The sequence below is a fragment of the Rousettus aegyptiacus genome, unplaced genomic scaffold (assembly GCF_014176215.1).
Source record: "Rousettus aegyptiacus isolate mRouAeg1 unplaced genomic scaffold, mRouAeg1.p scaffold_m13_p_3, whole genome shotgun sequence".
In the NCBI taxonomy this organism is placed as follows: Eukaryota; Metazoa; Chordata; class Mammalia; order Chiroptera; family Pteropodidae; genus Rousettus; species Rousettus aegyptiacus.
Genome location: NW_023416306.1, coordinates 119,751,105 through 119,774,438, shown reverse-complemented (window position 1 = coordinate 119,774,438; position 23,334 = coordinate 119,751,105). Strand labels below are relative to the sequence as shown.

The 23,334-nt window shown below is 39.4% G+C and overlaps 1 protein-coding gene across 11 annotated transcripts in view; it reads right to left on the bottom strand.

Annotated features, from left to right (window-relative positions):
* Positions 1–1,934: 1,934 nt before the first annotated feature.
* SEMA6D (semaphorin 6D) overlaps positions 1,935–23,334 on the bottom strand; it is a 53,349-nt gene continuing 31,949 nt past the window's right edge. For 2 of the 11 annotated variants that reach the window (XM_016163231.2, XM_016163230.2), the window contains exons 2-19: positions 16,184–16,346; positions 15,684–15,795; positions 15,067–15,127; positions 14,888–14,950; positions 14,678–14,779; positions 14,355–14,445; positions 13,787–13,906; positions 12,993–13,081; positions 12,042–12,259; positions 11,801–11,932; positions 11,331–11,486; positions 11,065–11,238; positions 10,222–10,362; positions 10,049–10,126; positions 9,498–9,598; positions 9,078–9,134; positions 7,392–7,559; positions 3,211–5,640 (exon numbers count right to left, since the gene is read on the bottom strand). In XM_016163231.2, the coding sequence (XP_016018717.1) occupies positions 4,352–5,640; positions 7,392–7,559; positions 9,078–9,134; positions 9,498–9,598; positions 10,049–10,126; positions 10,222–10,362; positions 11,065–11,238; positions 11,331–11,486; positions 11,801–11,932; positions 12,042–12,259; positions 12,993–13,081; positions 13,787–13,906; positions 14,355–14,445; positions 14,678–14,779; positions 14,888–14,950; positions 15,067–15,127; positions 15,684–15,795; positions 16,184–16,292 (3,261 nt within the window). In that variant the 5' untranslated portion in view covers positions 16,293–16,346 and the 3' untranslated portion in view covers positions 3,211–4,351. Of the gene's footprint in view, positions 5,641–7,391; positions 7,560–9,077; positions 9,135–9,497; positions 9,599–10,048; positions 10,127–10,221; positions 10,363–11,064; positions 11,239–11,330; positions 11,487–11,800; positions 11,933–12,041; positions 12,260–12,992; positions 13,082–13,786; positions 13,907–14,354; positions 14,446–14,677; positions 14,780–14,887; positions 14,951–15,066; positions 15,128–15,683; positions 15,796–16,183; positions 20,647–23,334 lie in introns of those variants that run through there. The other 9 variants (XM_016163233.2, XM_016163232.2, XM_036239119.1 and 6 more) reach the window with 9 other exon arrangements.

Here is a 23,334-nt window from a genome sequence, read left to right as displayed (position 1 = left end):
GAGATACGGATGTAAAGCCATCTCTTTTCAAAAATGGAAAAATTGAACTCAAGAGAGGCATAGTGCCACAAAGTGGCTTGATGAGTAATGGAGGCAGGATTATAACCCGGCTCCCAGACCTGGACCTAGGGCTGTTTTGTACACCTTGTTCTCTGCCCTCCTCTGACAAGGAAGATGAAGATGATGTAGGAGGGGAGAAAGTTGACCCTTCTCAGATGGCAGGAAGGTGAGTCCTCCATCCTGGTACCTGGCCTCACCTAGGCCATCAGGTCATTGCCTTGCACGGAAGACACCCTTTCTTCTTAGCCTGAACCAGCATCTCAAGTTCCACCTGGCTTCAAAATTGCCACACTCCAGAGTAACCTAAATGCCTAATCAATGTGATTTCTTGACCCAGAGGACAAGTGGTCTGTCTTGGTTAATTAATTTGTGCCTGTAAAATGCCTTCCTTATGGAAAGCTCCAAAGTCTTTAACACTACTTCTCTCAAATGGCACCTAAGCATTTATCTTAGAATTCATAGTTTTAGGGGTCTGTAAATCCCCTGAAAAGGAAAGTGAAAGTTGGCTCTTATTCTGTAGCATTCATTAAATTATCAAAGAAGTCCACAGTTGGAAAAGGCTAAGACCATCTATCAAAGGAGAAGAGAAAGATGCACTCTTTAAAAGAAAAAGATTCACCAACCCCAGGAAAACTAATATAAGGGCCATAAAGTATAATGAACACCAACTTAATAGAAATAGAGAATGTAAATGAAAAAGATGCCAATGCTCAAGAAGCCCAGGGAGAAACAAGAATGAAGATCTATTTCCCTTGTCTTTTTCTTCATTCGTTTAAATTCCAAGAGTTACAAACGTGTTCTGTAAGTCGGTGAGGTGGGAGACACCTCCCACTCTCTCCCCAGCAATGGTCACCAGACACGACATGCTTACTCAGACTCCTGTAGTGGGGCCAGGGTTTGGAATGCCAATCAGGTTCCATTACTAGTGGCGTTGCCTTGCTGCCTACACAGCTGTAGTGGTAGTAGCTTTACAAAGGGGGCAAATAGGTCTTCCACCAATCTTTCTCTCCCATGATAGGGCCTCTGCAAACTCTTCCTCATGTCTCTAGACTCGCATGTGCCGTAACAATGAAAGAGGACCTGCTAATGACATTGAAATGAGCACCCCCTCATTAGATGACACTGTGGAGGACAACAAGGACCAAAGACAGGAATACGGCAACTTCTGCTTCTACAGAGATGCTGCTGGGGCTTTTGGAATAAGTGCAGCCATAGAGGAGGCAGATGGGCTTTGACCAGGAGCAGCAGCTGGACCCAAGAAGGCAAGTGTTGCTACAAACACTCCTATTGTCTCTCCCAGAAGTGGGGTGACATCCTCAACATCCACAAGAAATAATGACAGCAGCCACCAACTCATTTCATGCTATGGGAACAACCAAATGGAATCATAAGTTTACCTTCCATTTTAGTATTTGGGGCAGATATCTGCTAATGCGTTCTACATAATTAAAACAATGGAATTGAGAAATGCCGTGTACCAAATAGCAGGGAATGTTCACAAAAATCCGGTTTGCCAGTTATAATTTTGTACTAAAATGACATTGAAACATGGGGGAATACAAATCATGAATTTTAAAAATGTCTGTTGAACTAGATATGTGGACAAGTGAGCTACTGGTATGTTTGCCTGAAGCATTTGACTGTTGATGCAACACCATTTATCTGGTTTTCTGAATCATTTCTCAGTGTTTCAGGGACTCTGCCCATCGGTATCAGCCTTCTGAGAAGAGAAGGGTTGTGTAACCGTGACTGGGTAGCAAATATGCCAGATAAAAATATTTTGTAGATTTTAAAAGAAGCTCTCACTGGTGTTGACTCAAAAATATTTTGCAAATATGAGATGTTATAAACCTCTTTAACATCAAGAGGCAGGATATAATGATTTGTATATTTTATTTTGACTTTACATGCGGTGTTAAAAACCCAAAGTACATATTATTTACACATACACAATACAAGTTTACAAGATATCTATACATGTTAAAGTACTCTATAAAACAGTATAGAGCCACTTCACTTTAGGGTTACTTTTTATGCCGTACCATTAAAAAAGATACAATCTGTGTTTACCTTTGCACAAATGGATAAAGCATTTAAAAATTAAATTAACAGGATAGAGACTAGATTTTATGTTAGAAATTTCAACATAAATACTGATAGAACTCACATTACAAACTACAAGGCAGCACAATGTTACAAAATGTTATCTGGGAATCACACAGAGTTACTGTTCCATTTTCCACACGCCGGGATTAATATTGGTAAAGGTGAATTCAACATGTCTGTCGGCGGTGGACCGAGTAGTGTTTACCGTTGGTTGGTTTAACTTATTATTAATCTGTAATATTTTAGTTGCAAAGCTGAAGCGATTCAAGAACAGAAGTTTTAGCTTTTGCGCTTCCAGAAGTCTCAGAGAATTACCTTCTTTATAAAACAATATTCTCAAAGGAAAAGAATAACTGTAGCAGTATTCTACAGTCTGTATAAAAATGCTGTTCTTTTGCCACCCGTCCTCCCCCAAATAATGTGTATCATCAGCATTATCACAAGAAACCAGTTGCACTTATTTGTCTAAGTCTGGAGCATTCCTCTGCCTTGACACTTTCTGGATTAGGGTCAATAAACCATGGTGTGGTGTGTAGCATATTAACCGAAACCATCATTTGGGACTGCACATCAACAACTCTAAGTGGCTTCTGAAAAGCTACGAATAAATGACTCTGCATGGTTTCCACAGGTGTCATGTTACCTGGGAAACACCATTCGATTTCACATTATCACTGTTTCATCCTTAGGAAAGCAGGAGTGGAATGTTTATCATGGCAAAGGATGGAACGCTGCTATTTGGGTGGGTTGTTTTACAATTAACTGTTCTAGGTTGTTTTTATGGGTGCTGGTTGAAAAACCTTTACAACTGGCACTCAGTAAATGATGTGCTATACTGAAAACACTTGACATATTTTAGTACTTCTATCACTCTCATGAATAAGGCACAAAATGCACAGATTCAGGTAAACTCACATGTAATATTTACAATATATTGTCATTACCTGCATGACTTAAGAGAAAATTCTCACATAACACAACATAGACAACATGATTGCACCACTGTTAGGTTTTCAGAAACTGTTTCTGTTAAGCCAATTACAATTCCTTTCACATTTCCTTCTTTTGTTTTGTTTTGTTTTTTGTTTTTTTTCTTTTTTAAATCTTAGGAGTAGGAAGAGTTAAAGGAAGAGATATTTTGTTACATGGGACAAACCAAACACAATCAAAATAAAACCTTATTAGTGTGTCCAAGATTAAATAGAGTGACTCAGGCTTGGGTTCACAGTGGACAGGTAAATTTCACTACTGAATACTGGTGTATAAATCAAAGATACCTCTTAATATCTCTATCTCCTTAAGCTGGCAAGACTGTCATAGAAGTTTTAATGAATAGCAGCACAAAATTACTTAGAACTCTTACATTCTGGCATTGGGTACCACGTTAAGTAAATCATTTTGATGGCAAAATCAGCCTCGGTTTTATTTTTCTCAAAGCTGCACCCAATGGACTGCTGAGGGAAGTAGCTATTGTCTCTTGTTCAGTCATGCTCAATGTAAACAACTCCACAGCACAAAAAGATGTAATGGGTGCCTAAACAAATTCTAGTGGATACAGAACACATGCAACACACACACACACGCGCACGCACACACACACACACACACACACACACACACACACACACAGAGTTCATTGGTGGCATGAAAAAAATGCCACGCATGAAAAAAAATGCTACAGTTTTGGGTCAAAGGCTGAATTTTTAGCAAATTGTTTGGTAATCTACAGGTTGGTTTCTTTGAGACATTACCATTGTTTTTGACATTTGTGCAAGAGGCAAGGTGAATGCATACAAATTAAAATGTTCACATTTAATGGGAAGACCACACATAATGGTAGTCTAAGTTGAACCCATTTTCAAGTATTTGCTCACAGTTCTTCTGAGTACTGTCTCAGGTCTTTACACTGGTAAAGTAGCCCCTCAAAGCTAGACATCTCTTTAGCTTTGAACAAAAGAAATGGAATGGCCAGCACCTTCCTTTGTTTTCAGGCAAGTACACAGAAGCCTTGCTGTAGTAGCTACATGTGGCAAGTTTTGATGTTGCCAAAGTTAGAAAGAGTTTCTTTGGCCACTTGGTTCTCTTGAAATACAAGCGAGTCTCTTGTCTTAAGGTACCCTTACGATATCATCCTCTCAACGATATGGACAGGATAAAGCCACACAGGGAATAGCACACTTGAGGCCTAGTAAGTGTATTTGTTCAGTGGTCGGACAGACGTGGTTTGAGGAACAAACGAAGGCTTTGGTGGCACGTCAGGTTTTAAGGACGGTGTCCTCTTTAGCCCCGTCCTAGGAAGGGTGCCATTACTGGTGTAGCTGCTCTGTCTGGAGAGGGAAGGCTGCAGATGAACACTCACTGGTGTTCCCTGGATATAGTCCACCTTTGCCCCTGTTGGGGTGGGCATGTACCCTCCGCGGTTCATGCTGGGCTGTCTAGATAACAAAACACCATTCGGTGAGTTTAAGTTTTTAGGCATAGCAGATATAGAGTGCCTTTGAGAGGAATTTTTGTGATAACCCCTTTGTCTTTCCAGAGAAGTCATTGGGACTCCAGGGGTAGTGGGGACGTCCACTCGCTTGGTTGGGCTATTTCTGGGGAGAGTCGAAGGAGGAGAGTAGAGCGATGCCTCCCGGTTAGGGACTTTGGGCGGGACCTCGGTCATGGGTCCCACAGGATCCAGCATCAGGGTCTGGTGGGCCATTTGGATGTCTCCCATGATGGCTTTGGGGTTACTATTTGGGTCATTTAGATGCTTCAGTAGATCATTGAGGGTATTTCTGGAGTCCACAGAACGCCGGTGATCTCTTTTACTGGACGACTTTGTAAGAGGGTGGTCGATGTGTTGAAGCTTCTTTTCAGCCTTGTGAGCATTGGAATTTGAGAAAGACGTGTTGTAGTCATGGGTTGCATTAGGAAGAACAATGGCACTGGGGATATGCCCATGACTTAATGGGGAATGGGGTGGAGGACTAGAAGGAAAAAACTGGGGGGTTTCTTTCCTTGAAGCCCCATGGCCATGGGCCTTGTCTGAGTGGCTCTTCATGGCCTGCAGGGTCTTCTGGTGAAGCACAGGTGTAGATTCAGGTGTGGGGAGCGCGGCCAGCTCAGGGGGTTGGCCTCGATGGTCCATTACCATGGATTTAGTATCTCCGTTGGGTGGCAGCTCTTTCCGACTGGTCAGCAGGTTACTATACAATTTGGGAGAATCAATATTCTGTTGATATTCCTTGACCGGGCTGTCAAAGAGACCATTCAGTTTGGCGAAACTTCCACTGGAGTCTGTGCACGACTGGGCAGATTCTGCATCTTTATGGATCTTTCTGTTTTTCCGAACAAACATATCACGATAGCAGTATACTGCCACACCTGCAATGAATGCACCCAAAACAAAAGCGGCAAAGACACAGGTGATGAGGACATTCATGTGGACCATCTGGTTGGACTCTCCAGACTGGACTTCCCATCGTACACCTGCAACAGACACAGGGAAAGAATCTGAGTGAGGCGCCCTTTGAAACAGCATTAGCCAGCAAATGGCTTCCATTGAGCCAACACTACCTTCACATGGTCCGTATGCTTAGCTTGGAGGGTCAGGTGGACTCAAATTCTACATATATTTTTCCCTTAATTACAATAGGTTCCCCAGAGATAGCTGACTGCTGCAAGTGCTGGGTAACTCTTCTCTCCCATTGATCTGTATTTCTCTGTCTCTTTTCCACCAATTCCTCTTAAATAGTTGTTATACAACATTAGAAATTCTAAGAGTGTCTACCTAAAAACTAGAATTAGAATGTATATATTTTCTAAAAGGCTAGCTTTAAACTAATAAAATGTTTTGTCTCATGATTTTCTCCTAACTCATAAACCAGGATTAAAGGGCAGCTGCTGGAATTAGAGAAATGTATGAATTGGCATTAAATATATATCATGCTAGAAATAATTATGCTAATACAATTATGCTACCTTAACTGGAATAAAAATGCATAATTTGTTCACAAACTAAAAGCATCTGTTTGGTATTGTTAGCTACAAATATAGATTTTCATGCTTGCTTTGATTTTTTTTTTTTTTCATTCTGTCCTGAGGTGAAGCACTCTTGAATTGCTTGCTATGAAAGAAATCCAGACAGTCTAAGGAAATAGTCTATGTATTAGTTAAGTAATATTATGCAAATATCTCGAAGTAGGTAAGAAATATTTAAGTTAGAGTAGAAGAAGAAGAGTGAATTAGTTTGTAATTATTGGGATTTTTAATGCAACCACAGACATCTAACAGTCAACTAAAGAAATGTTAGTTTAAGAGGTATCCAAGTCTGTTATATGCTATAAACATAGCTATCCCAGAATAAAGTAAGTCAGAGTGATTTTAAGGATTCTGTTGCTTTAGGTTAGTACTAAGGCCTTTAAACATTAGTTGTTTTTAATTAATGAACAGGGTTATAGAATGCAGTGACATTTTGAAAGACAAAGAAAGAAAAGTCAAAATGATATTACTAAAGAAAACAATGCAGAAAGAATGATTATAAGGTTGTTTACAGTGAAAATATTTAAAACCAAAATCAACAGATATAAATCGTAAATGACAATGCACTGTCATGAAAACTGATTGGAAACCTGATCCCACAGTTTAGTGAGCACTAGAGAATAGGTTTTATCTTTCTGGAGTAACGTATTTTACAAGCCTAGTCCACAGCTATGTTATAACTGCTTCTATTATGGGCTGAAAAGGATAGTTATGGATAAGCACTCTGTTGTGTTTTACTGCTTGTGGCTTTCAAGCAACTTAGCACCACACATATCCTTTTCATATTGCATTTTGAACCGCAGCTAAACGAAAGGCTGGGAAACGCTCCTAGGCAAAGCATCTGACATCCGGTTACTTGCAGTTACTGAGTTTTGTTTTTAAATGTTGCTGGGGTGACCTTCGAAATTCTTTGATATCCAGAAGTCTCCAGCTTCTTCAGACAGACACCAACACGGATTAGATTGTCTGAGTGGCTGTTTCACTACCCTTTAACAACTTCCCACCTCTTTCATCTTTGAAGGAATGCACTCCAATATAACCACAGAAAACTGAAGTGACCGTGGCCAATGGAGGTGGTGGTACCAACAGCAACTTCATTCCAGTTCACCTACGGACAGCCCTAGGTCCAGATGCTCCTCAGAGAGATTAGGAATCAGGTTTCCACTCAGTGACAGATGAATTCCCTGGTGAGGCCTTACCCTTTGGGATACCCGATAAAGGATCAGTAAAATCAGAAGTGTTTGGGTCATCTTGAACTACAAATTTCCGGGAGCTCGTCAGTTTAGGTCTCCAGGTATCAATCACTTTAGGTGTAATTTCTGGGATACTTGCTATTGTGGTAACAGAAGATGAAGATACCTCCATGTCTGTGGTGGCAAACAGATTTTTATTAACGTGGGTAGTGAGTGCCAGCAGATTTTTCTGACTGACTGGTCTGCTGCATTTTTAAGAACAGTTTAAGTAAATTTTATGAGAGAGCCTGTTCTGGGATTTCATAAAAACACATTTGCAGAGACTACACCAAATTCTTTTCTTGAAAGGGAAAAATCAAAACTTAAAATTAACAATAAAGCTATATTAAGTGGATTTCAAAATTAAAGATAGTTAAAACACTCCTGCAGAAGCCTCTATGGTGATGAATGACACTCACAGGAAAAGTAATACAAACCGCAAAGATTAATTGCTATTTTTTCATCCTTTTGTGAGACAACATCATTTCATTTCCTTTTGTGTATATTTTTCAAAGCACTTTCATGGACAGTTGGACACTGTATATCCTTTGTTGAGGAACCTAAGTGTAACTTCACCAGAAAACATCTGGGTAAGTTCATGTAGACACTTGATTTTGGACCTGATAAATCAGCTCTGCCTAAGAGGTTTCCTGCTTTGCCATGACCCCCATCCATCCGTAGACTGTTCACTGTACTGAGGGCTCACCATCCATAGTAAAGTATTGAAGCAGGGATGAACCTTGCCTGCGCCTCCCTAAATGCCTGGGGATTTTCTTCTCAAGAGTTTGCAGCAACTCATGCAAAATAAATGGCATTTATAAGCTGAATTAGGATGTTCTAATATATAAGATCTGCCATCCCTTTCTCTGTCACCCTGCAACCCTCGCTGAGGAATGAAGCTGCTGGTAAGTTTTCAGAAGCAGCAGTAAGATTGGTAGTAACTCAGCCTCTTAGCATGTCTATTACTGACTTCTACCAAGAGGATTTTTCCTCCAAATGTAAGCATATGATTTTAGGTTAAAACTCCAGAGACCCCTAGTTCAGACTGGTGCAATGGTCACAGATGAAGCCTCCCAAGCAGATACGGACAGAGAGGTGGATATGAACACCTTAATACATCAAAAACCAGCTTCATTCAATGGGAGCCTTTTCCACACCACTGAGACCACGACATTCAAAGTTTCCCAGGATTACCGCAAACCATTCAAAAAAGATATCTAAAGTTTATAAATACACATTTTGGGGAAATGTGTATTTGCTTTACTCAGTCTTAGGAAAGGTGAGGAGAGAGGGGGAAAATAATGAAATTCTGCCATCCATGAAATACAGATGGCCAGAGGGAGCATTCATGATGCACAGGGTGAGAGAGAAGAAAGCTTGGGTGGATGTGCGTGCAGCTGGAATGCAGTCTATGTTAACTCGTTTGATTTTTCTTAGAGGATGTGCCTTGGCCAATGATGGACTGTTAACATGCTACACAGGGGTGAAGTGTTGAGTAAGAAAAAGTCTTTCGGTACCATCAGTGGAATTATGAGTCAAAGCACAAAAATGAAGGGGCTGCCAAACTGCGCAAAAGGAGGGGAGAAGGGGCTGAAAATGCTGAACTGAAGGAAAGAAAAGGTTGTTAATTCAAAAAAATTAAAAAAAACTAACCAGATGTTGGACCGCCAAATATTTTGTAATCTGGTGTAGTTGAAGTAGGCAAAATTTCTAAAAGAATTAAAGGAACAAGTAATCAGTAAAAAGTAACCAAAAGAAAGCAAAAATGTATGAATTCCAATTAACTAAAAAAATAAAAAGAAAAGACTATAAATTAAAAAGATTAACCTACTGGTTAGACTACCTTTCTCTAGATTTCCTACAAAATTGTAAATGGTGAAGGAAAAAAAAAAAAAAAAGTAAGATTCTTCTCTAATGTATCCCCATGACCAAACAGCTCAGCTTTTGCGAAGTTTAAGTTAAATGCTAGGTGGTATGTGTCCCGAGTCATTAAAAGGCTGATTGTTAAATAATGTTCACGTGCAAATGTGGTCAAAAAGAAGAGCCAGATGGGCAAGGGAGATCTGGTCTTACCATGGCAGTCCCCTAGATGGGCCGTGTTGCCGTATTCCGTGTCCTGTTCGTATCCTCCAGCGCTGTGGTTATGGAAAGCAAAGAAGTCTTCGGTTAACAGCCTTCATAGGAACACAAGTGACAACCAGAGCGGAACCAAGAACATAGACTGATTAGTAAGAATGGGCAGAGAGAAAACAAATGAACAGTTCAACAGCTTGCTAAAATGAGTATTTGTGTTAAACACTTTGTAACTGGAATGTTTAAGAGAGCAGAAGAGAATTGCTTTTTCTCTCCATCCATTTCCCTTAGGTATTATACTGTCTTTAATCTCCCTTCGGTCTCATAGCTCCAGATTTGTTGATTTTTCACTTCTATAATACAGAAAGAAAGAAATAAGAAAGAAAGAAAGAAAGAAAGAAAGAAAGAAAGAAAGAAAGAAAGAAAGAAAGAAAGAAAGAAAGAAAAGTACTGTTATTAGAAGCTTCCTAAAATTTCTAGCTTTAGAGACCCTGGAGAAGATAGAAGCAGATGTGGAGAATATTTTGGCTAATGTGACAAAGTATACTTACAGCATCCCTGGGGTGACTCTACCACAGGCACCTTGGCTTAACCAGCCACAGTATGGATCTCGAGATGCAATACAAGACCTGCACAAAACCAAACAGAACGCAACTTGGATTTCCTCGTCATCAAAAGTCTTAATGCTGCAAGATCCAGGGTGAGAAAAGAAATATCAGCTTACTTTTTACATGATCCATAACGCTCACAGCGACTGAGGGGGATGCGAACAACACAGCTAGAGAATGCCACATATAAAGCATGATGATCTTTATCCAACTGCAATGAGATGACCTTTCTGTCCTCCTCATTCTCAGCATTACACCTATATTATGGGATACATTTTGAAGTCACATGTTTAGTAAGTCAAAAGCTATACAAAGGCAAGTGGGGTTTGGTTTTCTTTCAATTACTGAGAGCTGGGGAGGTCTTAAGGAATATTATCAGTAACAAACCAGGCAAGTACATAGTTTGGGAAGTAATAATTATGTGATTCATCTTCTGCTCTGCATGGTCGGTTAAATTTCAGGCTGGACAAAAGCTTTTTAAGATTGCTTTCTCGTTCTGATGATCAAAGAGAATTATATTTGTGGAGACCATGTTAGACTATAGGGAAAAAAGGATAATTTTTAATGCATTTAAATCTTCCTGTGCTAGATGTTTCTAGATCTATCCTTAGTTTCCTTTGCTTCATTTCTCTCATCTATTTCTCATTTGTTTAAATGGTCCAAATAATCCTTTGTATTAGTGGTTGGAAGAACTGTATTCTGTGTGTGCGTGTGCTTGCAACCAGACAAAGGCTGAATTATTTTTAAACTCATTAACTACCCTCCCTCCAAACCTCAGTGGACTCAGGAAGACAACAAATCTAGGGTTCATTTCAGTGAGGAGAAACAAACAAACAAACCCCAAATACTAATATGCCAAACCACTGCTAATTTAGAAGGCTGAAAGGAAATGACTAGAAGAAATAAATGCCGGAAATTTCTGAGCAGTGCTGAAGAGCATTCTCGTAAAATATACCTACTTTGCATGGTTGTATGCTTCAATCTCTTCCAGTAATACGCTGTCATTCAAAGAAAAAGAACTGGTCTTTGCCAAAACTTTAAGTACCATGCCAGCTTCTGAGCCAACAAAGATGACAGTGTAGTTCTGGTACGGTCCGGCAGAATGGTCGACAGCAATGGCCGTCAGTCTGTACCTGCCAGAGGAAGTGAGCCAAGTCATAAGGGGAGGGCCAACAGGAAGAGAAGGTACTGGATGGGAGAGGGCCGCCATTTCCGCATGGCTTACCTGATCCGAGTCTTTGTGAACCAGGGCTCTTCGGCAATGGGTGGGACGGCAGAGTCCATCAGTGGGTGGGATTTGATGAACGACAGGGTTTCATCCGGGAAATCAATGGAGGTTTTAAAAGCTTCAGCAAGGCCATGCCTTGCACAACAGCCAGGCCTGAAAGGTAAACAGTGTGTTTTTTTCCCACCTCATAAACTGTATTTAAGGAATAACTGTCCATTCAAAAAGAAGAGGTAAGAAAGACAGCAGAGTGAGCAAAACCCAAGGAGCAATGCTATTTCCCTGAATCCAGCAGGTTCTCCATATTCACACTCAGAGGGTTATGTTTACTGACTTTCTGTCTGCAGTGCTGTGGTACAGGGACCCTTTCCCAGCATGGGAGGTTGGCCCAGCTGTTCTCTGAGGATGGATGCTTCCAGTGGCCAGAGGGTTGGTTAAAGAGAAAAACTCTTTTTCTCTTTTTTCCTTACCTGGGCTTTGGTACTTTGTCTTCGGGGACTGCTGTCCAAACAGAATCTGGAGTTTTCTGTTCTTTAAATCGTCCTTTGAATACTTTCTCAATGTCATCCATGCTAAATGCACAGACTGCAGAACCAGGAATGCTGAAAAGGGGGGAAACCATCAGAAATCCATCAGGTGACTATGGGCTTGTTCATGGCTCCCGCAAGCAAGGCCAGAATACCTTTTGAGGCGCCAAGGATCTGTTCTCACCTGTTGAGCTGTGTGGTGAATACCCCAACCACTGTTGGGATGCCATTGATTTGTATTATATCTGTAATAGACTGCAGAACATCAAAGTAGAAAAAGGAATCTCCAGGGACAGAGCAGTTAAGCCGAGCCTTCAGAAATGAAGTCCAGTGTTTCTCCAGGACGCGCTGGGAGCCACCCATGTCATTTTTACAGATGCGGGCCACACGGGAATAGACAGCCTGCCCAAGGGACAAAGCAACAGGGCTGTGAGCATGGAGGGCGAGTGAAAACTGAAAGCTGCTATTTTTGGGAGGGAAAAAAGAATGCTCAAGATTTATCTAGTTCAAAAGAACCTGGCAGTCTTCTCTCTGGGGATCTGTAGAGTGAGAATGTAAACTAGATTTACCTGTGAGGAAAAAGGGCCGTTTTCCTGTTCTGCCAAACAAGCTCCCCAAGACGTAAGCTACTGAACTGCCTGGACGAAAGGAAACTATTCCTGCAGTTTGCCTCCCATTTTGCTTCTCGTATTGTTAATAAAATGTGCCGTCCTTAAACCTGGCACAGAAGGGGTGGCAATACTTTAAACTCATGTGGGCTTTTACTGAAGCACTCGAAATTGAACCAGGGCCTCTATTTTCCATCCTGCCTTTTGACACAGAGAAACAATAAACTATCAGTGGATTGCTAAAGAGTCAAAGAAGCATCCATAGCTCAAGGGTGCCTGTAGAACAAACACTCTGTGTAGTGACAGGAAAAATGAAACCTTCTCAAGGCCCCAGGCAGCTGTTCCCACTCCAGCGGCTGTTTTTAGGTGTTCTCCAGCAATTGTTCACATGGTAAGCTACTCACCTCTCTGTACTTGGCCCTAAACAAACCAAGGTCTCGAAAACATACAAAGGCCACAGCTCTACCAAAGTGGGCTCAGGGCCATGCAGTACAAGTCCACAATACAAGTCAAGCGCACATACTTGCCTTGCCTAAATTATTATGTTCCACAGCAATTTCTCGAAAGAAGAAATAGACATAGTTTCCATATTCTATGGCATGAAGAAAGTGTGGCTCTGAAAGAAAAAATGAAAACAAACTGGTTCCTAAAGGATAATTTAATTAGCATGAGACCCTGACTGCTAGGAAAGACTGACGATGGATGTCACATAGCTACATTCAAGCCAATGAGAACTTCGACACTCCAGCGAGTCTGAGGAGTTCTGACATGGGTGAGCTGAAGCTCCAGGGAACCCAGAGTCTTTCATGTCAGCTAATAGACTGTAAAAAGCCTACAGGGAACTGAACTATAGCAAAGGTCTTTGTTTCAACAGATTTATTCATTAACCTATTTAACTAGGGAAGAAAACCTCTTGCATTGAGAATTTTAAAAAAATCTAGAAATCTAGACTCCAAAGAACAAAATGACTGCAGATATGAGCTAATCGATTCTCACTGTTAACTTTCTAGGATAGGCAGATGGGGGTGGGCAAGGAGTGTTATGTGCATTTAGAATTAGGGGTTGGCACACAGAAATGGGGTTGATCCTCTTTTCTTTGAGGTCACCCAAGATAAAATCCTGGATGAATCTACTTTCTTGCCACAGCTGCTGGTCTCTTCATTCCTTGTCAATGCCCCTGTTCACAACCAGAGCAGTTTATACTTGCTCTAAATAAGTGATATTAAGTCATGCACTGAACCTCCTGATGCCCAGGGTTCCTGTTGCCACTTGGCCATCCCACTACCCTTGGCGATCCCACAGTGCTGCTCTTCAAAGGTACCTTTTATCCACTTGGAATCATATTTTATTGTACGAAGAGCAGATCCATCGCCCATGCTTCGATAAATAACAGCATCACTGGCCAAGAAGTCAGCCACTGTGGCAGAATACAGCTTCCCATCTGAAACCAAAGTTATACTTTGAATAAAATAACCATAATTATCCTATTGGGTGTTACCCTGTGTAGTGTGTCACACCCTTTGGAATGCTTTCACCTGTTATCACCATATACAGAAACAAAGATAAACCTAATGCCCATAATCAACCTGTGACAGGTTGGTCCATAACATTACCTAATTTTACAGATGAGGAATCTAAGCATCAAAAAGTTAAGCGACTTATTCAGGGTCACTGGCTTAATTAACAACAAAACCAAGCGTCAGAATACTATATTATAATATGCTCACTTTTAACACTCCCCTTTTTGAAAAAATTTTCATAGCTCTTAGACTTTGAAACACCTCTGTCGAGGTAGCTATCCTAGCTATGAGCCTTTTTTCTTCCATTACATTCCTTTTGCACCTTCAATGTCATTAATTATTTTTATTCATTAAACCAAAGGATCTTACCAGCAAAAAGGGCAACATTGGTTTGTCTGGCATCAAATGGGCATCTTGCCAGGCCACTAATTTCTTCCCCATCATACTCTAAGGTGTTCAACTACAAAAGAAGAGTAAATAGCTGGTGTCACATCTGTTCACCGTACCTGTTTGAAGGCAATGCTGCTTTATGTGTACTGAAATTCTATTTGAAGAATTCTGTTTTTATTCTTCTATAGCATTAGAGGTAACACAAATTACTGGGTTACAGCATAAGGGATTCAACTCTAACAGCATACCACTGAAGGAAGAAAAGCTGATGGAAAAAAGCACATTGTATAAAATATACTTACCTTATAGTATCTACACATGGGGTTAAATGCATTGGTACCACATACAAAAACCATCTCATCGTTTCTTGGAACAAATACTTTAATAAAGTTGTGGCATTCATCCTAGAGAAAGTAATAGTTACATTAATATTAGACATTCCATATGCTGACACTGTGGGATCAAGTCCACAGAAAGTGTAAATCTAGCAGGCTCTAGCCTGTGTAACTTACTTTATGTTTGCCTTTCATAGCGCAGTTTTCACGATCCTGTTGTCTTGACCGCCACGTCAGTTTCTGCATTAATCAAGCAAAACCAAAGTTCCATTTTTAACCAAAACTTTTGGAGGGGAGGGGCGTAGTAACCAAGTTCTGAGCGAATGCAAGTAAATTTGCCAACTACGCTACCTTACCTTGCTCGGTATTACTTCTGTTTTGGGGATTTCATTTAAGCTTACTGTATAAACTTGATCCCTGTTGGAAACAAGGCAGTAAGTCATATCATGCGAATGCATAAAAATGTTAAGCTGTTTCTTATTTTATTTTTACAGATCTGCCTTTATTGTGTTTCGGAGATCATTTGGATTTTCTCTGTCTCCAACAAAGTCAACAAAGGGTACTTTTTCATTAGTGAGAAGCTTTTATATATCACTGTGGTTAGGGAGCAAAGAAACCTCTTCTCTTCAGGCATGGGTCAAACTGCTACTCGTATTAGCATAGACATACTTCTAATATTTGCTCGAATAATTCCAAGTTAAAAAAGAAAAGAAAGGTTTTTTTCCCCCTGCTGCTTTAGGAATAAAGAATGGTGTATGATTTCTTGATGGCAGTAATAAAACAGCGCCGCTTAAGGCTTTAGCTCTGTATTTTGTTCCTGGTACACAACACTGACTCTTCTCTGTGAATATTTTTGGCTACTTGCAATTTTCGATCACAATCACATATTAGTTTTTCATGAACTAGACACATTAATGCAAGTACCACAAGAGAAAAGAATTTTAATCTAATAAACCAACGAGAGGAAAATTACCTGCCAGCAATATAAAGTGTGTCTCGCATTTTCAACATCAGCTGAAAGTCCAGCCTGTGCTGCGATTCATTGCCTGAAGGGCGTCCTCTAAAAACCGGATATTGCCTTGAATCTGCAAGTAAAAATGGGCTAAAGCATCAGTCAGGATTATGGAGCTGAAGAATCAATATACGGCATTGATTAGCTGTATATACTAGTTGTAGAAGGGTTTTAACTAAATTCCCCTCCTCAGGTCTCGAATATAAATGAATAACGATGAAATTCAGCAAATGGTCTTGTTCTTTTAACTGAAAATATATAACCTACATATGGGCTGCTTTAGAAAAGCACCCAACAAAACCGTCCCATTTTCTCTCAACACCAGGAAGTTATTCTGGATAAACTGACATGCAAAACATTTTAAGACATACAAAACTCTTTCTAAAAAAGAGTATAGTTAGAAAAATAAAACCAAAAATGTTTCCTTCTTAGAAAAGGAGAATGTTCTTTAGATTACTTACAGTGATAGTCAACGGTATTCAGGGGTTCATCATCTTCAGGGAAGCTGACTGCCCTCAACTGGGACATCATCAGGAGCAGCATGTAGGCACAAAGCAGGAAGAACCTCATGGTGGGCCAAGCTGAAGTCAGAGCAGCCCCTCCTCAGAAATCCCACTTAGCTACCTAGAAAACAGAAACAGTTTGGAAAGATCTCTGTGCTGTGACAAACCTGTTTTCTCATTTGTAATCTGCTCAATTTTCACCACTGGCTCTCTCCAATGCCCTTCCGGCTCCAGGAGCACTGGCCATGGTGAAGGAGGTATCTCTGAAAACACAGGCAAAATATGGCAGCGTGCCAGGCCTGATTAAAGCATCTGGTGAGCATGTTGACATCTTAGGCAAATTTGCAAGAGTTTTAGAGGTAGCTATGTATGTCATCACAGCAAAATCCCCAGAACCACAAACAAAAATGCTGGCTGCTGACTTGGCAAGAAGATGGGCAAAGTTGGGATTAGAATTTTAATTAAACTCCAATCTGCTTCCCTGCCCCCAGCCCTGAAATACATCCAGTACAGCTAGCCTCTGGCCCCCATAAAATGCCCAAGCTGCCTCGCAAATATCTGGGGAGCTGATGGTCCTGTCACCCTTCATCTGATCTTTGCATAATATACTGTCAAATTCCCAGTATTACTCGAGCCTTAGTACTAAATTCTTAAGTAAAACAGTTTCCTAAGGTTAGTAACACCAATACGGAGGCAATGACATGAGTGACCTTGAATCAGAGTGAAAGAGAATTAAAAGAAATAAAATGATTTCATGATCAGTCAATCAAGCAAAGCAGGACAGGAACGAAGCAGCACAGCTGTCACTGGACCACCGAGGAAGTCTACATTTTTACATAGAACCATTTGGACGCAAACCAATACCCTGAGAAGGCCCGTCCTCGTAGCTTTATTGAACTTTAGAGCCAGAAGAAGCCTTAGGGACCATCTAATCCAGCTTCCTCATTTTTCAGATGAGAAAACTAAAGGCTGAAAAAAATTAAGGGACTCACTGAATTTCATACAGCTATTTAGAGCAAGATCAGAGTCCAGACCCACACCACCTGAGTCCCCATCTAGGTTCTTGTCATCAAATTAGCTGATGAGTTTTGTTTTTTGTTTTTTGTTTTTTTTCAAAAATTCAGCAAAAAATCTTTTTCGGGTAATGGATATATTATCTTTACCGAAGTGGTATTTCATAGGTATATCCATATGTTAAATTTTACCAAATTGTACATTTACATATGTGTAGTATATTGTACATCAATATCTTAACAAAACTTAGAGCATTAATTGTACAATATTAACTGTCAAAACATTTTTAAAAATCTTTAAATGTTACTTTTATTAAAAAGAATAATGAAGGCCCTGCTGTGCCAATGGGATGGGTATTTTGTGAAAATGTACATACAGCTCTAGTTTGCAACAATATCACCCTTTCTCTACCCAAATTGTCAATTGTATCTACTGTACCAAACAGTAAAACATTAAAATTTTTCTTTAGTTTCATGTATCTAAGAACTTTACGGGAGAGTCTGAGAATCACTTCAAATTCTGAGGGAGTCCAACCCCTTGACTAAGCGCTTACTATGCCTCTTTTATCTTCTTAAAGTCAAACACACAGATGTACGTGTCTACTACGCAATGCTCTCAAGATTTCTCTTTCTCACTAAAGTAAAAGCCAAGGAGAAGTGAGTTTTAGAATCCTAGTTTTATAAAATGAGAGGATAATATAGCAATACGATTTTTCTTAGTGGATGATTAATCCAGCAGTAAGTCAGCAGGATCTGGGGCAGCATCATTTTGTATTCAAGTTGAAAGAGTGTGGACTTTGGCCGCAGTCTGACTTGGACTCGTAACTCCATTACTTACTAGCTAGCTGACTGACTCAGCCCAGCTTCTGTAATCTCTCTGAACATTAGTTCCTTTATCTATAATATGTGGACAATACCACTTTCTCCATAGAATAAAAAAGAACTAAATGCCTGGTACATACAGATTCTGAGCAAAGTTAGTCCTCCTCACCCATTTCCTACTGGACACCATGCACATGACCAAGTTGACCTTAAGAGTCTGAGTAGGAGTTGTAAAAAAGATGTTGTAAAATATTAAAGCTATTAGAATAACTTTTTTCTCCATAAATGGATACTTATTTCAAAATACTAAAGGATTATTTTTAGAATAAGTTTTACGATTTGAGCCCCTTTATCAAAACTGGAAAAGAAAGTAAAAAACAATCACTGATAATCCAACCATCTAACCCAACAACCACAACGATTTGGTTCTAGTTTTCTTGACACATGCACGTATTTTCAATTACGACAAGATGATCTCTTTCAAGCTACCACTTCTCTTGAAGCAGTATCTTCCTGCCTTGCTTTTCCATCACGTTTTGCCATTTATAAATCCCCTAGAAAGTTGAAGCTGTGTAAAAATACAAAATGTTGCCCTAAGAACTAAATTTTGTTGTGACATTAATCTCAAACTTCATTCTCTGGATGGAAAGTCACTGGATGTTTCTGCTGGTTATCAGAAACACTAATCAATCCTAAAGAAATTTAGAATTATCTACAGGAAAAGAAAAAGACAATTCTGTGAACCTTTCTCCATTAGGACAAGTAACTGAATGGTTCACATCACATGGGCAGAGCCTTGATGTCCCAGACATTAGGGCAGGGAGGGGCCTCACTAGAAAAAGTATCTCTCACAGCTGTGATCCCAGCAATGAGACTGAGGACGGACTCACTGCTGACTCACCGGCAAGTACTAAGCTGCTGGCTGAGTTATCATTTCCCATAACTCATTCATCTGACACTGCAGAAAGCAATTTCTCCTCATACCCCGCTCCCCACCAATCTCATCCTCCAAAAATAAAGCCCTACCACTAATTGCTTCCTGTCCCTACATAAAGCTTTATTTAAAAAAAAAAAAAAAACTTTCAGATTTCCCATAGAAATTATAAATAGAAATACTGAATGTAAAATATATATCAAAGTAAGGTTAAGTGGGGGAAGGAAGCATCTGGAAATACCTAAGATATCTTGAAGCAATTTGCATGTGAACTCCCTCAGACAATATTGCTCTTACCTTATTTAAGAAAGTATCTTAGGATTCCGGGACTCAGTAAAATCATGAAACTAGTTAGTTTAAAAGAGGGCCATCAAGAGGCAGGACAAAATGTTGGAAAGGATCATAGACCTTGGAATTAGAATAATCTGACTCCAAATGACTTGTACTATTTCCTTCCTGGCTCTGGGACTTTGTATAAGTAGACTTAGCCTTTTAAAGCTTTAGTTTTTTCAAGTATAAAATAGGAATAATTATCTTTTCTACCTCGTAAGCTCTTCTAAGGATTAAATGAAATAATCTATATCAAATATCTAACATAGGGCCTGGTCCATAGTAAATCTCTGGTAAATTTCAGTGAATAGGATCATGACTATTACCGTTACCTCTTATTGGCCAAAATGCCAAAAAGGGGAAGAGAAATGTTGGCTCTTTCACTTTGTACAACTATTTACCAAACTGTTTACATATGCCATCATGACAATGGTAGAGGTGCTCTAGGAGGATTAAGGTACAGCTTCATAGACACAGATGCCTTTAAAGAGGCAGAGGAAACCACCTTCCTTACGTGTAAACTTTTAGTAAAGAATATACCTATATTATGTTATGACTTTCAGCCAAAGAATGGGGGTACCTGAATAATTATATTTTGCCGTTTTTTGGTATTATATATGGTTTTCTCCCACATATTCCTGATGCTAAAATCTAAATATAATGAGGAAAGTTCTTAAAAGGAGTTAAGAGTTGCCAAGTCAGCCAGGTCTTAAGTGGCAAGATCTTTCAGAGGAAAGAGGTCTAAGGAAAAGAGCCCCACATGCAGCAGCCGATTTCACATTATGCAGTTGGCCAATTCTTAAACTGTATAAAGATGAGAGGGTAGTGATTTAAAAAAAAAAAAAAAGCCGAATTTTTGGCGATCTTAAGGTTAAGATCCACCAAGAAGGAAGAGTTTTAGTAAATATCTAAAAGCTCCTCCATTCTCCCCCCAAAAAAACAAATAAATAAAATAAAGGCTCTCATTTTGACCTCTGCAGGTCTATACCCTAAGGAGAGGAGGCAAACATGAAGTAAGCCAAACTTTACCAAAACTCCAACCTGATCTCTATAAGATAACTCTTGATTGGGTGGATGTTATCGTCTTCTACTTTAGCTACATGTAGAAAAGGTAAGGTGAATCTTCTCTGGAGTAAAATAACATCAATTTTTTTGCATAAAACACTTGACATTCAAACAGCAGCTGTTACACATTACAAGAACTAAGACTAAGAAAGAAAAAAAAGACAGTAGAAATTGGCCCACAGGTAACCCGGATATTTATTCAACATAGATTTAAAAAATAATTATGTTTATTTCTTCCAGGAAAAAAAAAATGACAAGATGAAGAATCTGACCAGAGAATTAGAATCTATTAAAAAAATAATTAAATGAAAATTCTACAGCTAAAAAACACAATGACTAAAGCTTCTCAATAGATGTGTTTACCAAGATACTTCTTGTAGCTGAAGAGAGGATTCAACTAGAAGATGGATTAATAGAAAATATCAGAAAAAATGAAGTGCAAAATAGTTGGAAAAAAACTGATAAGAGAGTAAGGACACATAGGATCTTGAGAAAAGATCAACATATTGAAATCCCTGAGAGTGAAGGCAGAGAGGAAAGGACAGAAGCAATATTTAATAAGATAATGGCTGCATTTTTTCAAAACTGAAAAAAGACCCTAAGTCACACATTTAAGAGACTCTAAGGACTTCTAAATACAAAAACACATTTAAACATATCATAGTGAAGATGTTGAACACAAAGACAAAATATGTTAAAAGCTAGAAGACATATTATCTTCAAAGAAGCAAGAACAATACTGATAGCTGACTTATCAATAGAAACAATGGAATTCAGTAAACCACAGAAGACATTTTTAAAGGGCTGAATGAAAATAAATTTTCAGCCTAGAATTTTTTACTAGTGAACATATTCTTCAAAATATGACAGCAAAATAAAGATGTTTTAGACAAGCAAAAAAGAGAGAGAGAGAGAGAGAGAGAGAGAGAGAGAGAGAGAGTTTGTTGTTAGCAGACCCAAACTAAAAGAAATGCTAAAATGGAGTTTTTTAAGTGAGAGAGTTTATAGGGTTGGTTAATGCAAGTTCTTTTTATGGTTACAGTGCAGTGGCCACATTTGAAATTAATAAATCCCAGATAGATAAATTGGTATATATAGTCTTTGTCTCCCTAAAAGTTGTATTAGTTCCAAGGAAGTGAGAATTCAGAAATGGAGCAGGCCTAATTCATCCCCAGGCCAAAGAACTCAGAAAAATACCATGCTGATTATAAAGCTCTCCCCTGGCTCTCTCCTGGATATGCCACTTCTCAAAGGGATGTTTAGACCCATATTCCATTTACCTCACGATCTGAAAGTGGAGTTAAACCTCCCAGCTTCCCAATGATTCTACTGGATCTTGGGCCTCCATGAACTTATTTTAAAAACCTGGCTTAGTTGATAACTTCCTAGTCATTTTTCTAAGAAAGACATTTCAAAGATTTTAGTAGCTCCAGTGCATGTTTCCACTCAGGGACTTGTTATCAGCTATAGCTTCTTCACCTTAAAAATCATAGTTGAGCATTACATGCTTTGATCCCAATCTCCAAGCTTGCTGGTCTGACCCCTTTCATCATAACTACTTGTCAGAGCCTTCAGTCCCACTAACTTCTTTCCTTTCTTTTGATTCAATAGCCCCCACCCCCAATCTTGAGACAGCACTTTATCCATCTTACGTGTCAATCATTTCAATAATGTGTTTGCCTGTACTCTAGACTCCCTCACCCTTTGTCTGTCAGACTTTCTTGCAAAGTTCTTAGCGTGAATTATCCCAGCCATTCACCTTTTACATCTGCCCTCAAGCAGTTGAATACTCGTGAAGACAACCACACTCTGGAACAATTTGGTAGTAATATCACAGAATTATTGATCATTAACTACAACTAGCACTTTAAAACTCTGTGAGGATTCTCTGTTTCTCTACTAAGATTTGCCCACTCCCCAAATCAATGTTTAAATTTTTCCTCAACATCTTACTGTTTTCTCTGCCCACTCTACTGAAAGATTCCCTTTTGGACCCTAGCTACCTCACATAGAAAATAAATATTACCAAATACATCAACTTATCTGCATCTTCATCTAGCTTTTCCTTCCTTTTCTCCTGTTTTAGATTTCATTCTTTAACACTTCTCAGTCTGTTTAAACCCAACCCCTTCTGACTTTCTTGAAACAGAAAAAAAAAAAATCCATCAATTATATTTTTCTCTCTAAATAGTCTATAACTGTGTATTGATTAAATACTATAGATTAGCACTTAACTTTTCCCAAGCCGCTCTCATTAAAAAAAAAAAGAAAAGAAAAGGTAATAAGCACCTGTGACCCTATATCCTCTTCCAGCCACCACCTTTCTCTTTCTCTCCATTGAGACACAGAAAAACAGTTTTTCATTCTTAACTGTTGTCATTTCTCCACCCCCTACTCATTCTTCTACTTCCTCTGCTCCAGCAACTTTCTCAATAACAGCTTTCAGTAGAGTCACAGATGGCCTCCAGGTAACTGAATGCAACAGGTACTTTCCAGTCCTGTCTCATGTGATTGCTCAGGAGATTTAGACACAGTTGAGTGTTCACAGCGTTTTAAAACACGATTATTCCTTGCCTTCCTTTATAACACATTCTTCTGACCTTTTACTTACCTTTCTGTCTGTCCCTTGTTTGCCTCTCTTTCACTTTCTAGATAAAGCAAGAATTACCTTTTCTCAGAATATAAGGCTTTACATATAATCTCACAATCCTCCAGTAATTTCCTATTACTCTTAGGAGAAAGCCAGAACTCTGTAACGTGGCCTTTTGTGTCCTGAGCCCTCTCTAGTCTTGACTCTCTTTCCCTCTTCACTTGTGCTCCTACCATGCTGGCTCCACTTCTGGCCTTTGAATGTGTCATGCCACTTACTTCCACCAGCCTTTGCTCCTACTTCCCTTCTGGATGGCCCTTCTTCTCTCTTACCCTTGGCCTAGTTAAGTCCTCCT